The sequence below is a fragment of the Solenopsis invicta genome, chromosome 1 (assembly GCF_016802725.1).
Source record: "Solenopsis invicta isolate M01_SB chromosome 1, UNIL_Sinv_3.0, whole genome shotgun sequence".
Taxonomy (NCBI): Eukaryota; Metazoa; Arthropoda; class Insecta; order Hymenoptera; family Formicidae; genus Solenopsis; species Solenopsis invicta.
The window spans coordinates 8,572,231-8,587,885 of record NC_052664.1 but is presented as its reverse complement, the minus strand read 5'-3'; the positions used below and the strand labels follow the sequence as shown (position 1 = coordinate 8,587,885).

Sequence of the window (15,655 nt, the reverse complement as noted above, 5' to 3'; positions counted from 1 at the left end):
TAAGTGTATTTATTAAAAGAAATGACTTTGCCAAATTTTATTTTGAAAGTGTGACTCTTTAGCTTTAAAACACTGTATTTGAAAGTCCTTAAAAGTTTTTTGTTACAAAGATATGATTTTTTGAAGGAAAAGTGAATTTTTGACCATTTTCTCATTTTTGCTTAATAGTTTTTCCTTTATAACTTCACAATAAATTACTTTTCGGCAATGCCGATTGTGCAGTCACACTTCTGAGATTCTTTTATTAAAAAAAAAACTTGTTGTAAAATATTGATTGTAATCAAAGTTATAGCTTCTCAAATTTGAAAAAGTTTCAGACCCGAAAATGTGTTTCCGTATTTTACAGGCTCGGTGTGTTTAAGGGTTAATAAAATTATGTTTATCTAACGCATTTTTGCTCTAGAAGAAAAAATCTAGTAAAAAAAGTGTCGCTTTAATTCAGGAAAAGTAATATTAACCTGTGGTGCGATTTAGAAGACCGGTTACAAAAATCGCACTATTTGAAGGTTCTATAAAAATTGTTATTTAAAAACTTATAACAATACATAAAATTCTGCAAAAAAATAAATTTGAAAGGAGAAATGTTGTACTTTATTATGACGTAAAAAAAATTAAAAGTATTCCTCAGAATTTCTTAGTTATAAGCCTTTATGCCAAAAGTGGTGCAATTTATGCAACTTTACCCTAATAAGCACAAAAACGTGATGTTTAGACTCTTAGCTCTGTGATATATCATTTGAATTTCACTTCTCTGAACCTTGTTACACTTTCGTTTCATAAATAAAATGACAGTGTGTGCGCGCGCGCGTGTGTGTGTGTGTGTAATATATATAATATATATAAAAAATATAGATTATTAGAGAAGTACCGATACCCTTTAATTAAGGAACTACCAATACTCTAATATTGTATTTTTTATTGCGTATTCTTGTAGCTTATTTCGAGACTTTTCTAAAACACTACAAGAAAGTTTATTTTTGTTAAGTACTTTCCGAGTTGTGATGCTTGAAAGTTACAGTACACCGTAGCTTTCAAGCCTCACAACTCGGAAAGTACTCAACGAAAATAAACTTTCTTGTAGTATTTTGGAAAGGTCTTGAGATAAGCTACAAGAATATGTAATAAAAAGTTGGCAGTCCTATTTAAAAAATTGAAGGTGTCCTTGATGTGACCTTAAAGCAACTATTCAAGGTCAAATTAATAACACCGTCTTCTGTCCTCCTCGAAACCATGCAACTTTTGTCTGAAACATTTTTCTGTAAAACTTATATTTCCCGAGATATTTAGGTGTCCCGACCTTTTAAGGACACCCTGTATATGTATATATGTATTTATGTATTATATGTACATATGTTTGTATATATGTACTTATACACATATACATACGTACATAAAATTTAAGTTATGTTTGAAATGTTTTTTTGTGTTGTCACAGATAAGAGATAATAGTATTATACATATACTTTATTCAACGCTGGAAAACATTTCACGCATAACTTAAATGTTTTTCCAAAGATACGAAGCCAAATCTCCCATTTCTAATCTCTTCTGGGTTATCAGCACAAAAAATGTACACAATTATATATAGTCGAAATCTTTGATACCTGATATATCAGAACATTTTTTATTTTTATTTTATCAGAAAATATTTTTTAATCTTTCTCATATTTTGTTAGTATAATGACACGTCGTTAAGATGAGCTACAAAAGATGCAAAAAGATGCAATAATAATTGATTTTTAAGCTCAATCTGCTCCTCGAAGACTTTAGAATATATCTATGATAAATTCATCGGAGGAAAATATTTAATAAATGTTTGCAAGATATTAAAATTTTAAATATTTTAAAATCTTAGATTTAAAATCTAAGAGATTTAAAATCTGAGAGTTAAAATATTTATTTTAACATGGTAAATCTTTATAAATGAATAAATTTATGAAGAACAGCAATCTCTCAGATTATTTATGTAACAAACTAAATTTAGGAAAATAATTAATTTATTCTTGAATATCTTTCATTGTAATACTTTAATAGTACTTTAGCCTCGGACTTTCAAAGTCGAGTTAAGGCCCCGAGCTTCCAAGTACCTCAATGCAGCACCGTTTTTCCACCGAGTGTACCAGCTAATTTCCCGATAGACTGTTCACGGGCGACCGCATATATTCGATTCCGTACGACCCATACAATATGCATCTTCATTTGGGACCAGTTTTTCTGCGTGCGCGCGCACGAGAAATGCACGCATTTAAAAAGCCACCTATCTGGATCTCGACGAAGCGCATATTGCAGACGCACGTCGAGAGGCACAAAAGAATCCTATCCATAAGCGTGCGGCTCGGACCTCCTCCTCACTTGGACCGCCGCCGCGCCGCGTTGGCGCGTTCGCCGCGCGCAGATCGCAGGAGAAGCCGTCCTGTCTGTCGGGGATCTCCGCTAGAAGTTCTTCCGGGAAGGCAAAGCCGCAGGCGAGTTTCCACGTAATATGGCGGGCTGATCGAAGGAAGACGAAGGGCCGTTCCTTCGCTCGCACGCTCTCGTTCGGAATTTAATGGCGTTTAATGATCCCGATAGGCGAACCGTCGCCGCGCGAGATGCGTCTTTTTACATCCGCAAAAATCGTTTATTTATGAGGCCCTCTTAAATTGCGCCACTTATCCAGTGAGAGAGCGTTGAATTGTAGTAATGCCTTATTGCGCGTCGGAAATTTAAAAGTTTCATTTAAACGACGACGTTATGAGAAACCGCATGTTTTTGTTGCAGCAGAAAATTACCAGAAAAATTGCTTCCTGCCACGATCATTCTCCTTGAAGGATTATTAATTCTCTGTAATTTAAGCAGAGTCAGCTGCAAAATGTACCAGAAGAGAGTTAATCGTATATTATCATACCATCTTTTCCTTATTCAGGAACCGCTTCGAGTAAGTTTTTCCGTCCCAGTTGCGACTATAATGATTATGTGTCAATTGACAATATGTGATATGCTTACGTTTGGTTTCTTGATACAGAGCTCATAAATACAAATTCGAAAGACGCGTGCGAATAATTAAGATTTGATGAAGTCTTATAATCGAAAATTCTGAAGAACTGAACAAAAAACCATAAAATAAATAAAGCTAATATTAAAAAATTATTCTTTTATTTACAATTAGTCTTATTTTGTAACAAACTCGGCAAAGGGCAAAAAGATATTATCTTTTTTTTTTATGTAAGTCATCTACACTTTTTGAGACAGAGTTTTCTTTCCCCTTATCTTTCTATTGTTCATTTCATATAAATTAATTTTAATTTTGAGTTAATTTGATTTTTATTATTTTAATTCTTAGAAAAGTTAAATCGAAATTATTCTATATTGATGGAAATAAATATATGACGTATATTTATTACTTTTTCGATTTTTATGCTGTTGAAATAATACGTTATTGTTCTTAAGTTGTGTTCGAACAAAGGATGACTCATTTCTTAATGAACAGGAATTTACCGTAACAAACATTTCAAATAATTCGGACAAATCAAAGATTAGGCTTTTATACTTTAATATTGTTTAACAATAATTCACTCTTAAGTTGAAAACTTCTTAAAATCTTGTATAATTTCATGTTAGGTACATGTCTTGTAGTTTCTCTAATACTTGCGATATGCTCGAATTTGTTCTCAAATATCTTTAATAACACAAATCTTTTTCTCGATTCTTGTAGAATTGCTTATATGTTTCCTAATAGAACGAAATATTATGAATTCTGATCATTTTTCCTTTATAGCCAGTAGTTTAAAATTTCTTTTCAAAGTCTCCTTTCCGTTTATTATATTGTGAGTGTAATAGTCTTTGTCGAAGCTAATTCGAGGAACGAATGGCGATTGTCGGAAGCGATGAGTTAGAGGAAAGGTCGCATCTCTCATGGCGTCGAGTGACAAACACGTAACACGCGAAACCTTCTTCAGCACTTCCTCTCAGGTACGTTCTTCGGACCTCCCTCTTCTCCATTTGTCTCGTTTATCGTCCTTCTAACTTACCCGTAACATTCTTTTACGTGTCTCTACCGCAGTTTGTGCGAGCCATGCCGCGCGTTTACACAAGCCAGCGGGAAGTCAAGTGGCTTTTTCAATAGATGGCAATAGAAAGATGTAAGCGAGCCGGTCACTTTAGACCTCTCGGCCTGTTAGCTTCGTGTATTCGCAGCATAATGCAAAAGGCGATGTATGCGGCATCGAATTCTGTTTTCAATAACAGTTCTCACATAAATCTTTTTTAAAAACTTGATAGTTATCGGCTGGAATGTCTAAAGTTTCTTTTAGACACTAAGAGAAGAAACAAGTTTTCCATCGAATTCCTTGAAATAATTTATCTATTTCTTCGTAGCGAAAATACTTGTAATTTAAGGTATCACAATCTATGCATTTTAGCTAACAAAATTTTATTTTATGTTCAATTTTATGAAAATTTTAATAGATTTCAGATTTAATTCTGAATTATTTATAGTCTACATGAAACAATGAAAAAAGTCGGTATTTTATCTTTTGCAATGCAGAATGATTGATTTTAAATTAATCAAAAGAAAGAGGAACGATTACATAAATAAACAAAACTTATAAAAACATTCGTTAACATTTTATGCATAAAAATGGAACTAATCCTTTAATCGTTCGTCTATAATTTGAGTTTTGTTGACACAAGCGAAATTTCACTCTTATTGAAACAACTTTAAGAGAAAAAATTTACTTGAATAAAAGTTTTAACATTTGAATTAAAAAAACTGTTCATAATATAGCAGAGATGTTGAAAAGTAATCCTGAATATTTCCAGATATTCTGAAAATCTGGAGCAGTAAAAAGACTTAAGCTAAACAAATAAGACAGATCGGAGGAAGTAAAAATATGATAACAGACGGAGAGTTGATTTCATAATTTCCTCCAAAGCATTTCTGTCCAAACATTGATATAGTTTATCGATTTCCTTTGTATTCTCGATCGATTGCGCTCGTACGTAATCAATCATACTTGTAAGAATGTTAGATTCATAGCGTCTTTCATTAGACGGATAATAATAAACAATGAAGCACGCGATACATCGTTTGTGCCATCGCTTAGCAGAATGAAAACACGACAATATGATGTATCGGACCGTGATCTCTTCGGTGAACTCTCCTCCCTTTTCCCGAAGTGGCGATGACGGCGATGGCAGTGCTGATAGTCAGATACAAGACAGCCATCAAGGTTTTTTACTGAATTTCCTCCGGCAAAGCAACAATCAAATGATATACATAATCGTATACAGCCCGTAATTTTCTTTCCACACCTTCGAAGATGTCGCCGATTTATTCCTCATGTTTATCGGCTTATCGTGTTTTTTCTCGAGTCTATAACGTGCCTCAGGCGATCGATTGATCGATCGTTTCGCCTGAGATACAGAAATATTATGTTGAAAGCACATCCTTTTTCATCTACATACCTCTTTGCGTTGCTACGTGAAATAACTAGTAAATTTGACATGCGATTATTTTCTTTCTTGGAATTGTCCGGGGAAATTACAAAGGCCATGCCTATTCTAGAAACCGTTACCCTTAAATATCTTTCAAAAAATTTTGCAATCAATAAGCGTATCTCAAGAAAAATATTCTAACAGAATAATATTCTAAAATAACACAGATAAAAGAAAAATGACTCTTATTTAGTTAACGCGGATTTTAGTGCCCATAATAATATTTTTTATGGGTGAATTTTAAATACATTTTCCAGTTCTGTAAACCACATGTCGATTATTTGTCTGTCTTGAAACGCAGTTCTAAACGAAAATATTATTTCAGCACAAAGATACACATTGATCAAATAAATTTTAATTCTCTGTCTTATTTACATATTAACATATTGATGTTATTTACATATTGATCTGTTTTATGTATTATTCTAGGATGATTATACTGATGATAAATTCTTTAATTGTAATTTAAATATGTTCTGAATTAAATCTTCATCAGTTTTTAAATCTTCTAAGCTTTAATTGAAAAATTATGTAAAGTAGTAACTGTTATTTATACCTCCGAGTGCACACGTTCCTTCAGTATCTTTTCAATTCATAAAACATTTGCCAACATTGTAGTTGAAAATTTTTTAGTTATTTTGATAAATATTGTTTACTGAATATTCTATTTTTAAAATTTTGAACTTTAATGTAAGAAACGGACTTTGTTTTACTATCCGATATTCCATTCTTTAACTAAATAGGGAAGCGAGAATTTGTCAAAATCTTTTAAGAAAACGTTGTTTTGACTAACATTTTCTGTAAGTAATTAGCATAATTGTTATATGTAGAAAAAAGCCGTATGTGAGTGCAACACGTCCTTGTAAAACTACATACTTAGCATTCAGTTATAAATTAGTTTTTCGTAATGACTCTAGAACCTCTAGTCTCTTCTATCACGTACTTTCTTTAGAAAGGAAGAAAAGCTTGATAAAAAGATTTGTTCATTACAGTTACGAATAAATGTTACAATGATTACGGATGCTGTAAATTCGTGCGTACACACGGAAAGCCAAATTCAGATCTTGATTTTAATAATCTAATTTAAATTATGGTTATTGAGATTCAACATTAAATATGAAAATTTAGTAAATAATAATGCTTCTCTTAACTCCTCAATGTGAGTGAAAAATCTATTATTGAAGCTAAAGTAAAATAAAGCCAATGGTTCTGGAAAACCTTGCGCTCGATTTGTATTGACTGTGTGCCAATATAATTAAACATCTCTCGCCCATAAAGGCTTACATCATTACGATATTGTTGCATTGTTTACGCCTCGATATTCGCGGTTATCCGCCAATGTTACCACGAAACGTTTATCTGAACCGCAAAGCTGCGGCCACAAATATTTCAATCTGTTACATCAGTGGCCGCAACGGAAAAGTGCTGCCGTCTAAATATTTGCCGAGCACTTCGACAAAGGTTACTCGGGCCTCGATTATTTGTTTCTTCACGCTCGTGGGAAGCCACGTACGGAGTAGAACACGCATCTGCATGCGCATGAGAGAGGTTTCTTTCACGTCATGTGAATCGCCGTAATGCACACGTACCTGTGACGAAAGTGTTAAACGCGCTCGAAAAAGCCACATTAATTTTTATTAAATTTATAAAAAATAAAAGCAAATTAGTATTAACTGTCTTTAAATAAAAAAAAGAAGCCTAGCTTCAATAATGAATTTTTTAATGACATTAAGAAGTTGAAGGAAGCATTATTATTTACTAACTTTTCATACTTAACGTTAAAACTCGAAAATCATAATTTAAATTAGATTTTTAAAGTCAAGATCTGGATTAAACTCTCCGTGTGTACACACGGATTCATCCGTAACTATTCTTATAAATGTGTAGCAAAAATTATTAATATATAGATACAAAATCTATTTTACGTACGTTTTAACAGACAGATAAAAATATAAACTTTAATTCAATTTTTTAAATATAATCTGCTACAATCACAGAGATATTTCAGACAGAATTTATATTGATTTCTGATACTGAAATGGTTTCGTTAAAATCCTTAGATAATGGAAGGGTTAACAGAAGCACAGTTGTTCTATTCGCAACACTGTAATCGTGCGATAAGTTGCGTGTCTCTTTATTGTCGCAGCAGATATTGAACAAGCGTGTGCGCGCAGTCCGGGATCTGAAAAATTCTTACGATCCTTTCCATTCTACGCGAGGCAAGCACTTTGCATAACATTACGCAGAGAACGCTCTCGTAGGAAAATTATCGCGAACAAAGCGCGTGGCTGTTATTGGTCCCGCCGAGTTAAACACACATATATATATACTCTCCCGTCTCATACATTCTTCCCATTAATTAGCCTCGAAAAAGCGGAATCGTGGCGCCAGCTAGTGAATCATTCAAACTATATGTTACGCCGCGTTCGACTTCGCCTATTTCAATAATATGCTGCAGGCGGTGGAATAAAATTATCGCCGCAACGCCGGCGCGTGTATCGACGTACTTACGTAAACCGCGCCTACCCGACATGGTTTGTCAGTGCATACTACGCATATATTGCACCTGCGTGGCTTATCGATGTATGCACACGCAACGGCGCCAAGATACGCTGAATACGCACGGTAATACTCTCGGAGATCTCATTAAGGATGCTGAAACGATCAATCATGTCGACGAATCTTGTCGATCCACCTGACAGAATTTACATTTCTGTTCTTCTGCGTTCGAATAATTTTGTTCTATTTTTTTTTGTTATATTAAAAGAATTTGCGCGACAAAATAAAGTTAAGAGAATATATTTTCACAAGTTTTTTATTTATTTCAATTAAATTTCGATGAAAAATTTAATTTTACATAAAAACTTTCTTTTTACACGCTGTAATGAGCTGTTGAAGGAATAGAGATAAAAATGCTTAGAGATAAAAATGCAGAAAAGACAAAAATTTCCATATCGGATAATCGTCCGTCGATTTTTAAGAAACGCGATCGGTAGCTTCCAATTGTTCTTTCTCGACCATATCGGCTTCTCGGCAGCTATCAAGGCGTTCGACCGCATGTACTAGACGTTTCTTCAACTTTGTAAATTCTTTAGTAGATGTCATTTTGGTCAACGTCGTAGGTTTTGCGTCCAGATGACCCGTAGATTTTCTCGATGTGGACCGTAGAAAAGTACTCAGACTAACGTCGACGATTTCTTCCCAATCCTGAGGAATCAATCGTTTAAATGCTTATCGAAAAAAAGAAGCGAGCAGCAACAGCATTACAATTATATTTAAACGCAATAAGATATGAATAATATCGCAAATTGGTCAATCTAATTATTCCAGATTGGTGAAATTATATTTTCTAAAAGAAAAGTGTTTTTATAGAAAAGATATGATTGATCTTATTAAAATGTAACAGATAGTAAGTTGGAAACTAATAGGGTAAACTGGGGTATTATAGCTGTACGGAAAAGATGGCCATAGTCTGAAATTTTTCCAATAATTGCTAAATAGTGCATTTTTGTAGTCATTTTGAAAGAAATCAATATTTACAGTAATTTATAAGCGTACATTATTCGAAATAATCTTATTCTGAACATTATATAATATTTTTACTTTTGACTACCTGCAAAGTTTCGCATGTGTCCTCTAAAAGCTGCAGTAACGTCGAATAAATTACAGCTAAACTACAATAGCATAATCAACGTTACGTACAATACAATAAAGGAACCTAAATTGTAACGAGACTTATGATTTGTATTCGTTTATTTTCACTATTTATTTAAATACATTATAATCATTTTTTCCTTACAATTTAGGCAAGAGCCCACTTTGTTTTTTCATACATTGTTTTTCTTTAAATTATAGAAATCTGTTTCGTTACTTAAAAAAAATTACAATCGTTATGTTATTATTGCAATATCAGATTTTAATTTTTATGTTACTCTTGCAATTATATTATAATTATAACTAATAAGAGAACCGTACAAAGTTGACACATGAATTTCGTGAAAAAAGAAATATCCGTTTCTAGGTCTGCTTAAACTGAAGCATATGTGACAGATCTAATTTTTCGTTAGCCCATAAAAAAAAATTGGAAGATTGAAAGTTAGATTGAAACCTTTTTTATTTTGTTGGTTGAACAGAATCGTCTGTAACATATGTAAAACACAGAAATGATTATTATACACAATGTTTTATTAATGTCAACTTTGCCGTTGGACGTACGGCAAATATGAGATCACATACGCATTGTTGATGCCAAATGTTTTAGAATAGTTTGAATCTTCTTACAACAAAAGTTTGTTTATACACGTAAATAGCGAAGACGAGATCAAAATACTCTTTGCTTTGATTCCATGGATTGTGAGTTCGCTGTGCTACGTATGTTTTGCTGTATACCCAGCGTGTTTGATTCTATCCATGGGGAAATTTTCCAAACTGAGACGTCACTTTCTTTCTACATACTTACAGTTCATAATTAACGTAACGTAACCAATAAGCTCTAATCGTTACTTTAATCATAAACTGCGAGTATGTAGAAAGTGGTGACTTCTCAGTTTGAAAAATTTCCCCATGGACAGAATTAAACACGCTGGGTGTACGTCCAACGGCAAAGTTGACGTTAATAAAACATTATGTATAGCAATAATTTCTGTAATCCGTCGTACCTATATAATTATAGACATACTTATATTTAAAAAATATGTGTGTGTGCGTGCGTGCGTGCGTGCGTGCGTGTGCGCGTGCGTGTGTGCGTGTGCGTGCGTGTGCGTGCGTGTGCGTGCGTGTGCGAGCGTGTGCGCGCGCGCGTACGTGCGTGTTTATTTATCACTTTAGAAAATGTTACATTCATTTTTAATATAAAACATGTATAACCAACTGTCTTGTAATATTATGGCCATCTTTTCCTTAAAAGTTTGATAAGATGGCCAATGCATACGTTATAATATAGTAATAATATTAGATTTTTAATAAATGTTTTCTTTTTAAATTCAATAATATTATTAACTTTAAGCTTCATTAAAGTAATATATCAAACATTAAAAAATAATAAAATTAAAAGTATGTTGTTTGCATTTTAAACAACTATGGCCATCTTACCCGAGTTTATCCTATATTATCTAAAAATTAATTAGTTAATTAAATATATATTATTATTAAATATATATTAATCAAGTAGGTTTTAGTTCAATCGAAACCGTATTTCTAACAGTCAAATGTGAGTATTTTAGCCACTTAAAGCGAGGATATCGACTATTGCGCGTTGCAATAGTACTTACGAGTTCATCGCGCAGCTGCGGCGGCTCGAATCCGATCGCGGCTTCAAGCATCGCGTACTTATCGTCGTTTACATTGAGCCGCAACAGCAGGAGCAGTAACCTCACGACACACCGCAGACCATGGCCGGCTCGTTCCCGTTCCTGCAACAGCCCAATTATCGCGTTACATCACGCCGCATTGACGGACTGCGCGTCGCCAATCTGTCCAGATGATGCGAATCGAGATTTGGGTCAGGAATCAAAACCGGTATAATTTTGATGAGATTCAGCTGTTTCTCTGTAATTTTTTCTTCTTACATTTTTTTTTACCTTTATTAACCGTTCGTGTTTTCTATAGCACTGAAAATAAAATCTAAGTTGGGCAATTAAATGAAACTGCAACTGATTTTAATTGATTTTGTACTTCTTAGAATAATTTCCAAAAAAAAGGATGATTCTAGAACGAAAGTATGAATATTAACTTGCTATTATTTACTTAAACGTATTCCTGTAAGAAGTAGGCGGAGAGTACTCTCATGTTTGTTACTTTCATCGGAATACGTTAACAAATTATCAATATTAATTTAAATTCTTATTTAATCCAATTCTTGTAATTTATAATAATTCTTAACGACTCTTCGTAGGAATCTACTTATAGAAAAGAAAGAAACAAATTCAGCAACGATTTCGAAGATTATGAAATTACAGCTTTCCAAAATAAATCCACGTGGATTATTTCTCCTTCGCCTGTTTTCTTGCATTTTCATTTTCAACTCAAACATTTAATGATAACGAAATGATTCTTTTCGTATCTTTGTTTTTTCCTTCATTATCTATCTAAACATAACTCTCTTACATATCGCACGGATTGGCGCTTAAATCGAATATTCTTTCTCGAAGTGCCATAAATCTCGCAAACAATAAGCCACTCGAGCGCGACGAGAGGAATCGAGTAACGATCATGGGCACGTTGATACGGTTTCGCGAAATAGCCATCGGTGCGATTGCCATCTCCGCTTCCAGATCGGCGCGTGATAAAATGTAGCGTACTGTATCGGCCGCGATCGTCCGCCAAGTGGCTCTCGCGTGTTTTATACGGCCAAGATTATGGTTGCCGCTGGCCGTCGCTGTCGGCGTCGAGTGAATAAGCGAGGGCACTATAGCAGGCAATTACAGCGTGCACGACTCGCGCGTATTATCAAGCAGAAACCACAGTTCAGTTGCAGTGCCGGACAAGAATGTGCTCGTTACAGTTTTCTGATGAAAATGCATAGAAATTATGAATTAAAAATCTTTTAAATAACAACAGAAGTAAAACGCCACAGCACAGAAATAAAAATTTGTTTATATCTCGATCAATTTCCATTTAGAAAGCACACAATTTAAATCAATGAAATATCAAATTTTATTTCATTTTTAGCAAGTGTTGTTTTAATGTAATTGTTTTAAGAGTAATAAGATAATTTAAGAAAACAGTGCGAGACAACTATTTGATCTTTCTTAATAGATGTAACAAATAGAAACTATAGGTGCAAATAACTATGTAGATATAAATAAATAAAAATTTGTTTACAAAAATGAAGATGTTATTTCGAATGATTTTAACATAACATATTTTACGGTAAGATTTGATTTGCGTTGAACATGTTCAATGTAAACCTGAAGGCGAAGATCGATCTTAAAACGATCTAATTCGCATTATAAGCAAGAGAATCAGTTATTTGGATATTAGTGAATTACCGTTCGTGCAATCGCGAGATCATCCAGAAGCGCAAAGATCGCGTGATAAGTCGACTCCAAGAGGAACGGCAGTCCAGTTGCTGCCAAAGATCGGGTGTTCCGCTCCCTCACGGTGCGCAGCATCCTCTTTTCAATGTTTCTCAACTGGGTCGACAGCAGTCCGATCTCACTCTGTACTTGTAAACAAAAAAATATGCTATGGAAGAGAGAAATGGGGGTAATTAATTGACGGCAACAGCAATGTTAATGAATCGAAGGCGATGGCCAACGCCATCACCGTCGTCGTCATGCGATTACGAGGAATCACTCATTTTACGGAAGTGGCGAAAGTATGAGGTGTGACAGGGAATGAGTGAGACAGACAGAGAGAGAGAGAGAGAGAGAGAGAGAGAGAGAGAGAGAGAGAAAGAGAGAGAATCAAGTAGACATAAGAAAAATAAATTCTGAGAATTCTCATCTATGAGACATTTTGCATTTTAAAGGGAAATTATCTTATCACTATTTCAATTTTTTTATAAAGTAAAAATCAAAATCCATGTTGAAAGATTAATAAAAAACGAAAAATCGACAAATGTTTTGGCATTTGGAAATAAATAGTACTTTAAATTTGAAATAAAATGATATTAGATAGTTTTTTTTAAAAATGTTAAATAATTACATTTAGCAACCTAATACACATATACATATGTATAATCACGAAAGTATTTTTTTTAACTGTTTGATGATTGCATATCGAAATTAGTTACGTTTGCGTTAAAAAAATTACCGCTATTTTATCCACCTTCTGACGACTACGATAGTGAGCCTCCATCTGAGACTGGACCAGCTGTATATGATTTTGCGCAATAGTGGTCGTAAAGTTTCCGGTAGCCTTATCTTTGAGTCTATTCATCAGCTGCTGAACCACCACGGCCATTGAAAGTCCGTCATTTGATTGTATTCGATATCGATTGCTAGTAGTGCCGGAAATAATTGACACCACGCTGCCAGTTTGCACGTGCTGCAAGCCAAGCGCATTCCAATTCTGCCTCTGTACCTCTCCTGTAAATTCTATAGAGAATTGTCGTATATATATTAAAGTCTTTATGTAAACCCTTGAACTTCTGAAGAAAATAGTTAAATAAGAAAATTTAAGCTAGTGTTGAAGTTAGTCAGTTACATAAGTTTTATGTTTGCACACCAAGCGTCATTGATACTTTCCCTTTAAAATTGCGGCATTCTGCATATACCGTATAGTGAATATCGGAAGTAATTAACTTTAAGTAATAGCATCAACGACGCCTAGCGTACACACAGAATCATATGTCTGCTTAGCCATCTTAAGTTAACCGGTTCCGGATTTTCTATAGTGCACGTAATATATCTAAAATGAAAATAAAAACGTTACTAACTTTAGATGGCTAGGCATTAATGACGACGTGTGTACAATACATACAGAGGGAGGATGTCATGGAAAATATCTGGGGTGGTAAAATATCATATCTCGTATAATTTGCGTTGAATTTTAAAGAGCACCCGTTAAAATTATTATACTTTATTATTTTCATGTCGTAGGATGGTTACTGGTCATTAGTGTTCCTTGTGTTTTTATAAGAACAGAATTTCAGTTATACACATAGCAGAAATTTTTACAGGTGTATACTGTCTATGTAATTTTGAGAAATATGTCACATATTAATTTTTTAATTTTAGTTTAACCTTAAGGCCTCGAATATTCATCTGAAATAATATTATTAAATTTAATGTATGTCGTAATATGTGTATGCATTCAATAAACAAAGTTATATGTGGGCTGCGGTTGCGGAACGATGGCTATCAGACATCTATATCTCTCTTGCGACTTTGCAATCTCACTGTAGACGTTTATAATGTTTATTAAAAGTAAAGAAATTATTTTAAAATGTTTAAAGTTTCATTTAAAAAAAATTTTAAGCTGAAAAAGCTATTAAAAAAATTTTTTTATGAAATATAAGATTGCGACTTGTATACAACAAATTAAATAAAAGATGGCTAAAACAGAACATAGCAGAATTTTAGTGCTGAAATAATATTTCATGTTTTAATTCATATCGAATAAAATCATTCAGTGCTGCGCGCCGTTATTTCGGTTTCAAACACAACTTTTGAATAAAATATTTTTAAATAAAATATATTTTATGATATGTTCGTAAAACTTTGTTCTGTGGCACTTACTTGTTTGTAAAAAATGGTGTGTAAAATCAATAACTTATGTCTTTTTATAAATAAAAGTATCTTTCATGACATTAGTTGTTAGTACTCCACGATCCCAATACTATTCCAAACGCATTTCCTTTTTTCTCTCTTTAGTAAATTATAAGTTACGTTCGTTGTACATACCCAATGAATTTCTACTCATAGGGTGATTGATAGAATTCTATGTATAATAAACTGGCGCAGGTTAAAATTACGTTGCGTTAATATTTACTAACAATAAATTATTATAAAAAAATTGAAGTATTCCACAACCCCCTCCCTTTTTTCTTTTATAATTGGTTTGTGTAACATCTTTTTGTACCGTTATATTGCTAAGACTTGTATATATACAGGGTGAAGAAAAAGTATGGAAAACTTGACAAATCTCGAAAAATGTAAGTTTTACAAAAAACTATTTCACATGAAAGGGCTCAAAAAGATTTTTTTACTGACCTTATTAATTTAACCTTGACCTAACCTTGGCAATATCATCCAAAGTTAAATTGATAAGATCAGTAAATAGATCTTTTTGAGCTCTACAACTTTTATCTGAAACACTTTTTGTAAAACTTGTTTTTTTCGAAATTTTTTAGGGTTTCCATACTTTTCCTTTACTCTATATACTATATATATATATATATATATTTATATGCGCAATTATTTTGTAGTAACAATAAATTATAAACAAAATATCAATCCAAGTTATCATCTTTTTTACAAAAAAATTAATACTGAAATGAAAATAATAATAAACATGTGTTGAAAATCTATATTAATGTTTTTAATGTCGCTGATTTTAAATCTACATTTATAATTGGAATATTTTATAGTGATAGAAAGACAGAATCTAATATGTAGGTCAAAAAATAATTGTTAAACAAAATATTGAATTTTAATTTTAATGAAACTTTACACATTTTTTAAATTTTGACTTTAAATTTGTAATCAGTGATCTACGAAACCTTCATATACTAATA

General features: G+C 33.0%; 1 protein-coding gene across 3 annotated transcripts in view; it reads right to left on the bottom strand.

Annotated features, from left to right (window-relative positions):
- Positions 1-8,272: 8,272 nt before the first annotated feature.
- LOC105195901 (protein PTHB1) overlaps positions 8,273-15,655 on the bottom strand; it is a 103,401-nt gene continuing 96,018 nt past the window's right edge. For all 3 annotated transcript variants that reach the window (XM_026139607.2, XM_039446714.1, XM_039447067.1), the window contains 4 exons: positions 13,231-13,514; positions 12,465-12,635; positions 10,746-10,886; positions 8,273-8,682 (listed from right to left, as the gene is read on the bottom strand). In XM_026139607.2, the coding sequence (XP_025995392.1) occupies positions 8,452-8,682; positions 10,746-10,886; positions 12,465-12,635; positions 13,231-13,514 (827 nt within the window). In that variant the 3' untranslated portion in view covers positions 8,273-8,451. The remainder of the gene's footprint in view (positions 8,683-10,745; positions 10,887-12,464; positions 12,636-13,230; positions 13,515-15,655) is intronic.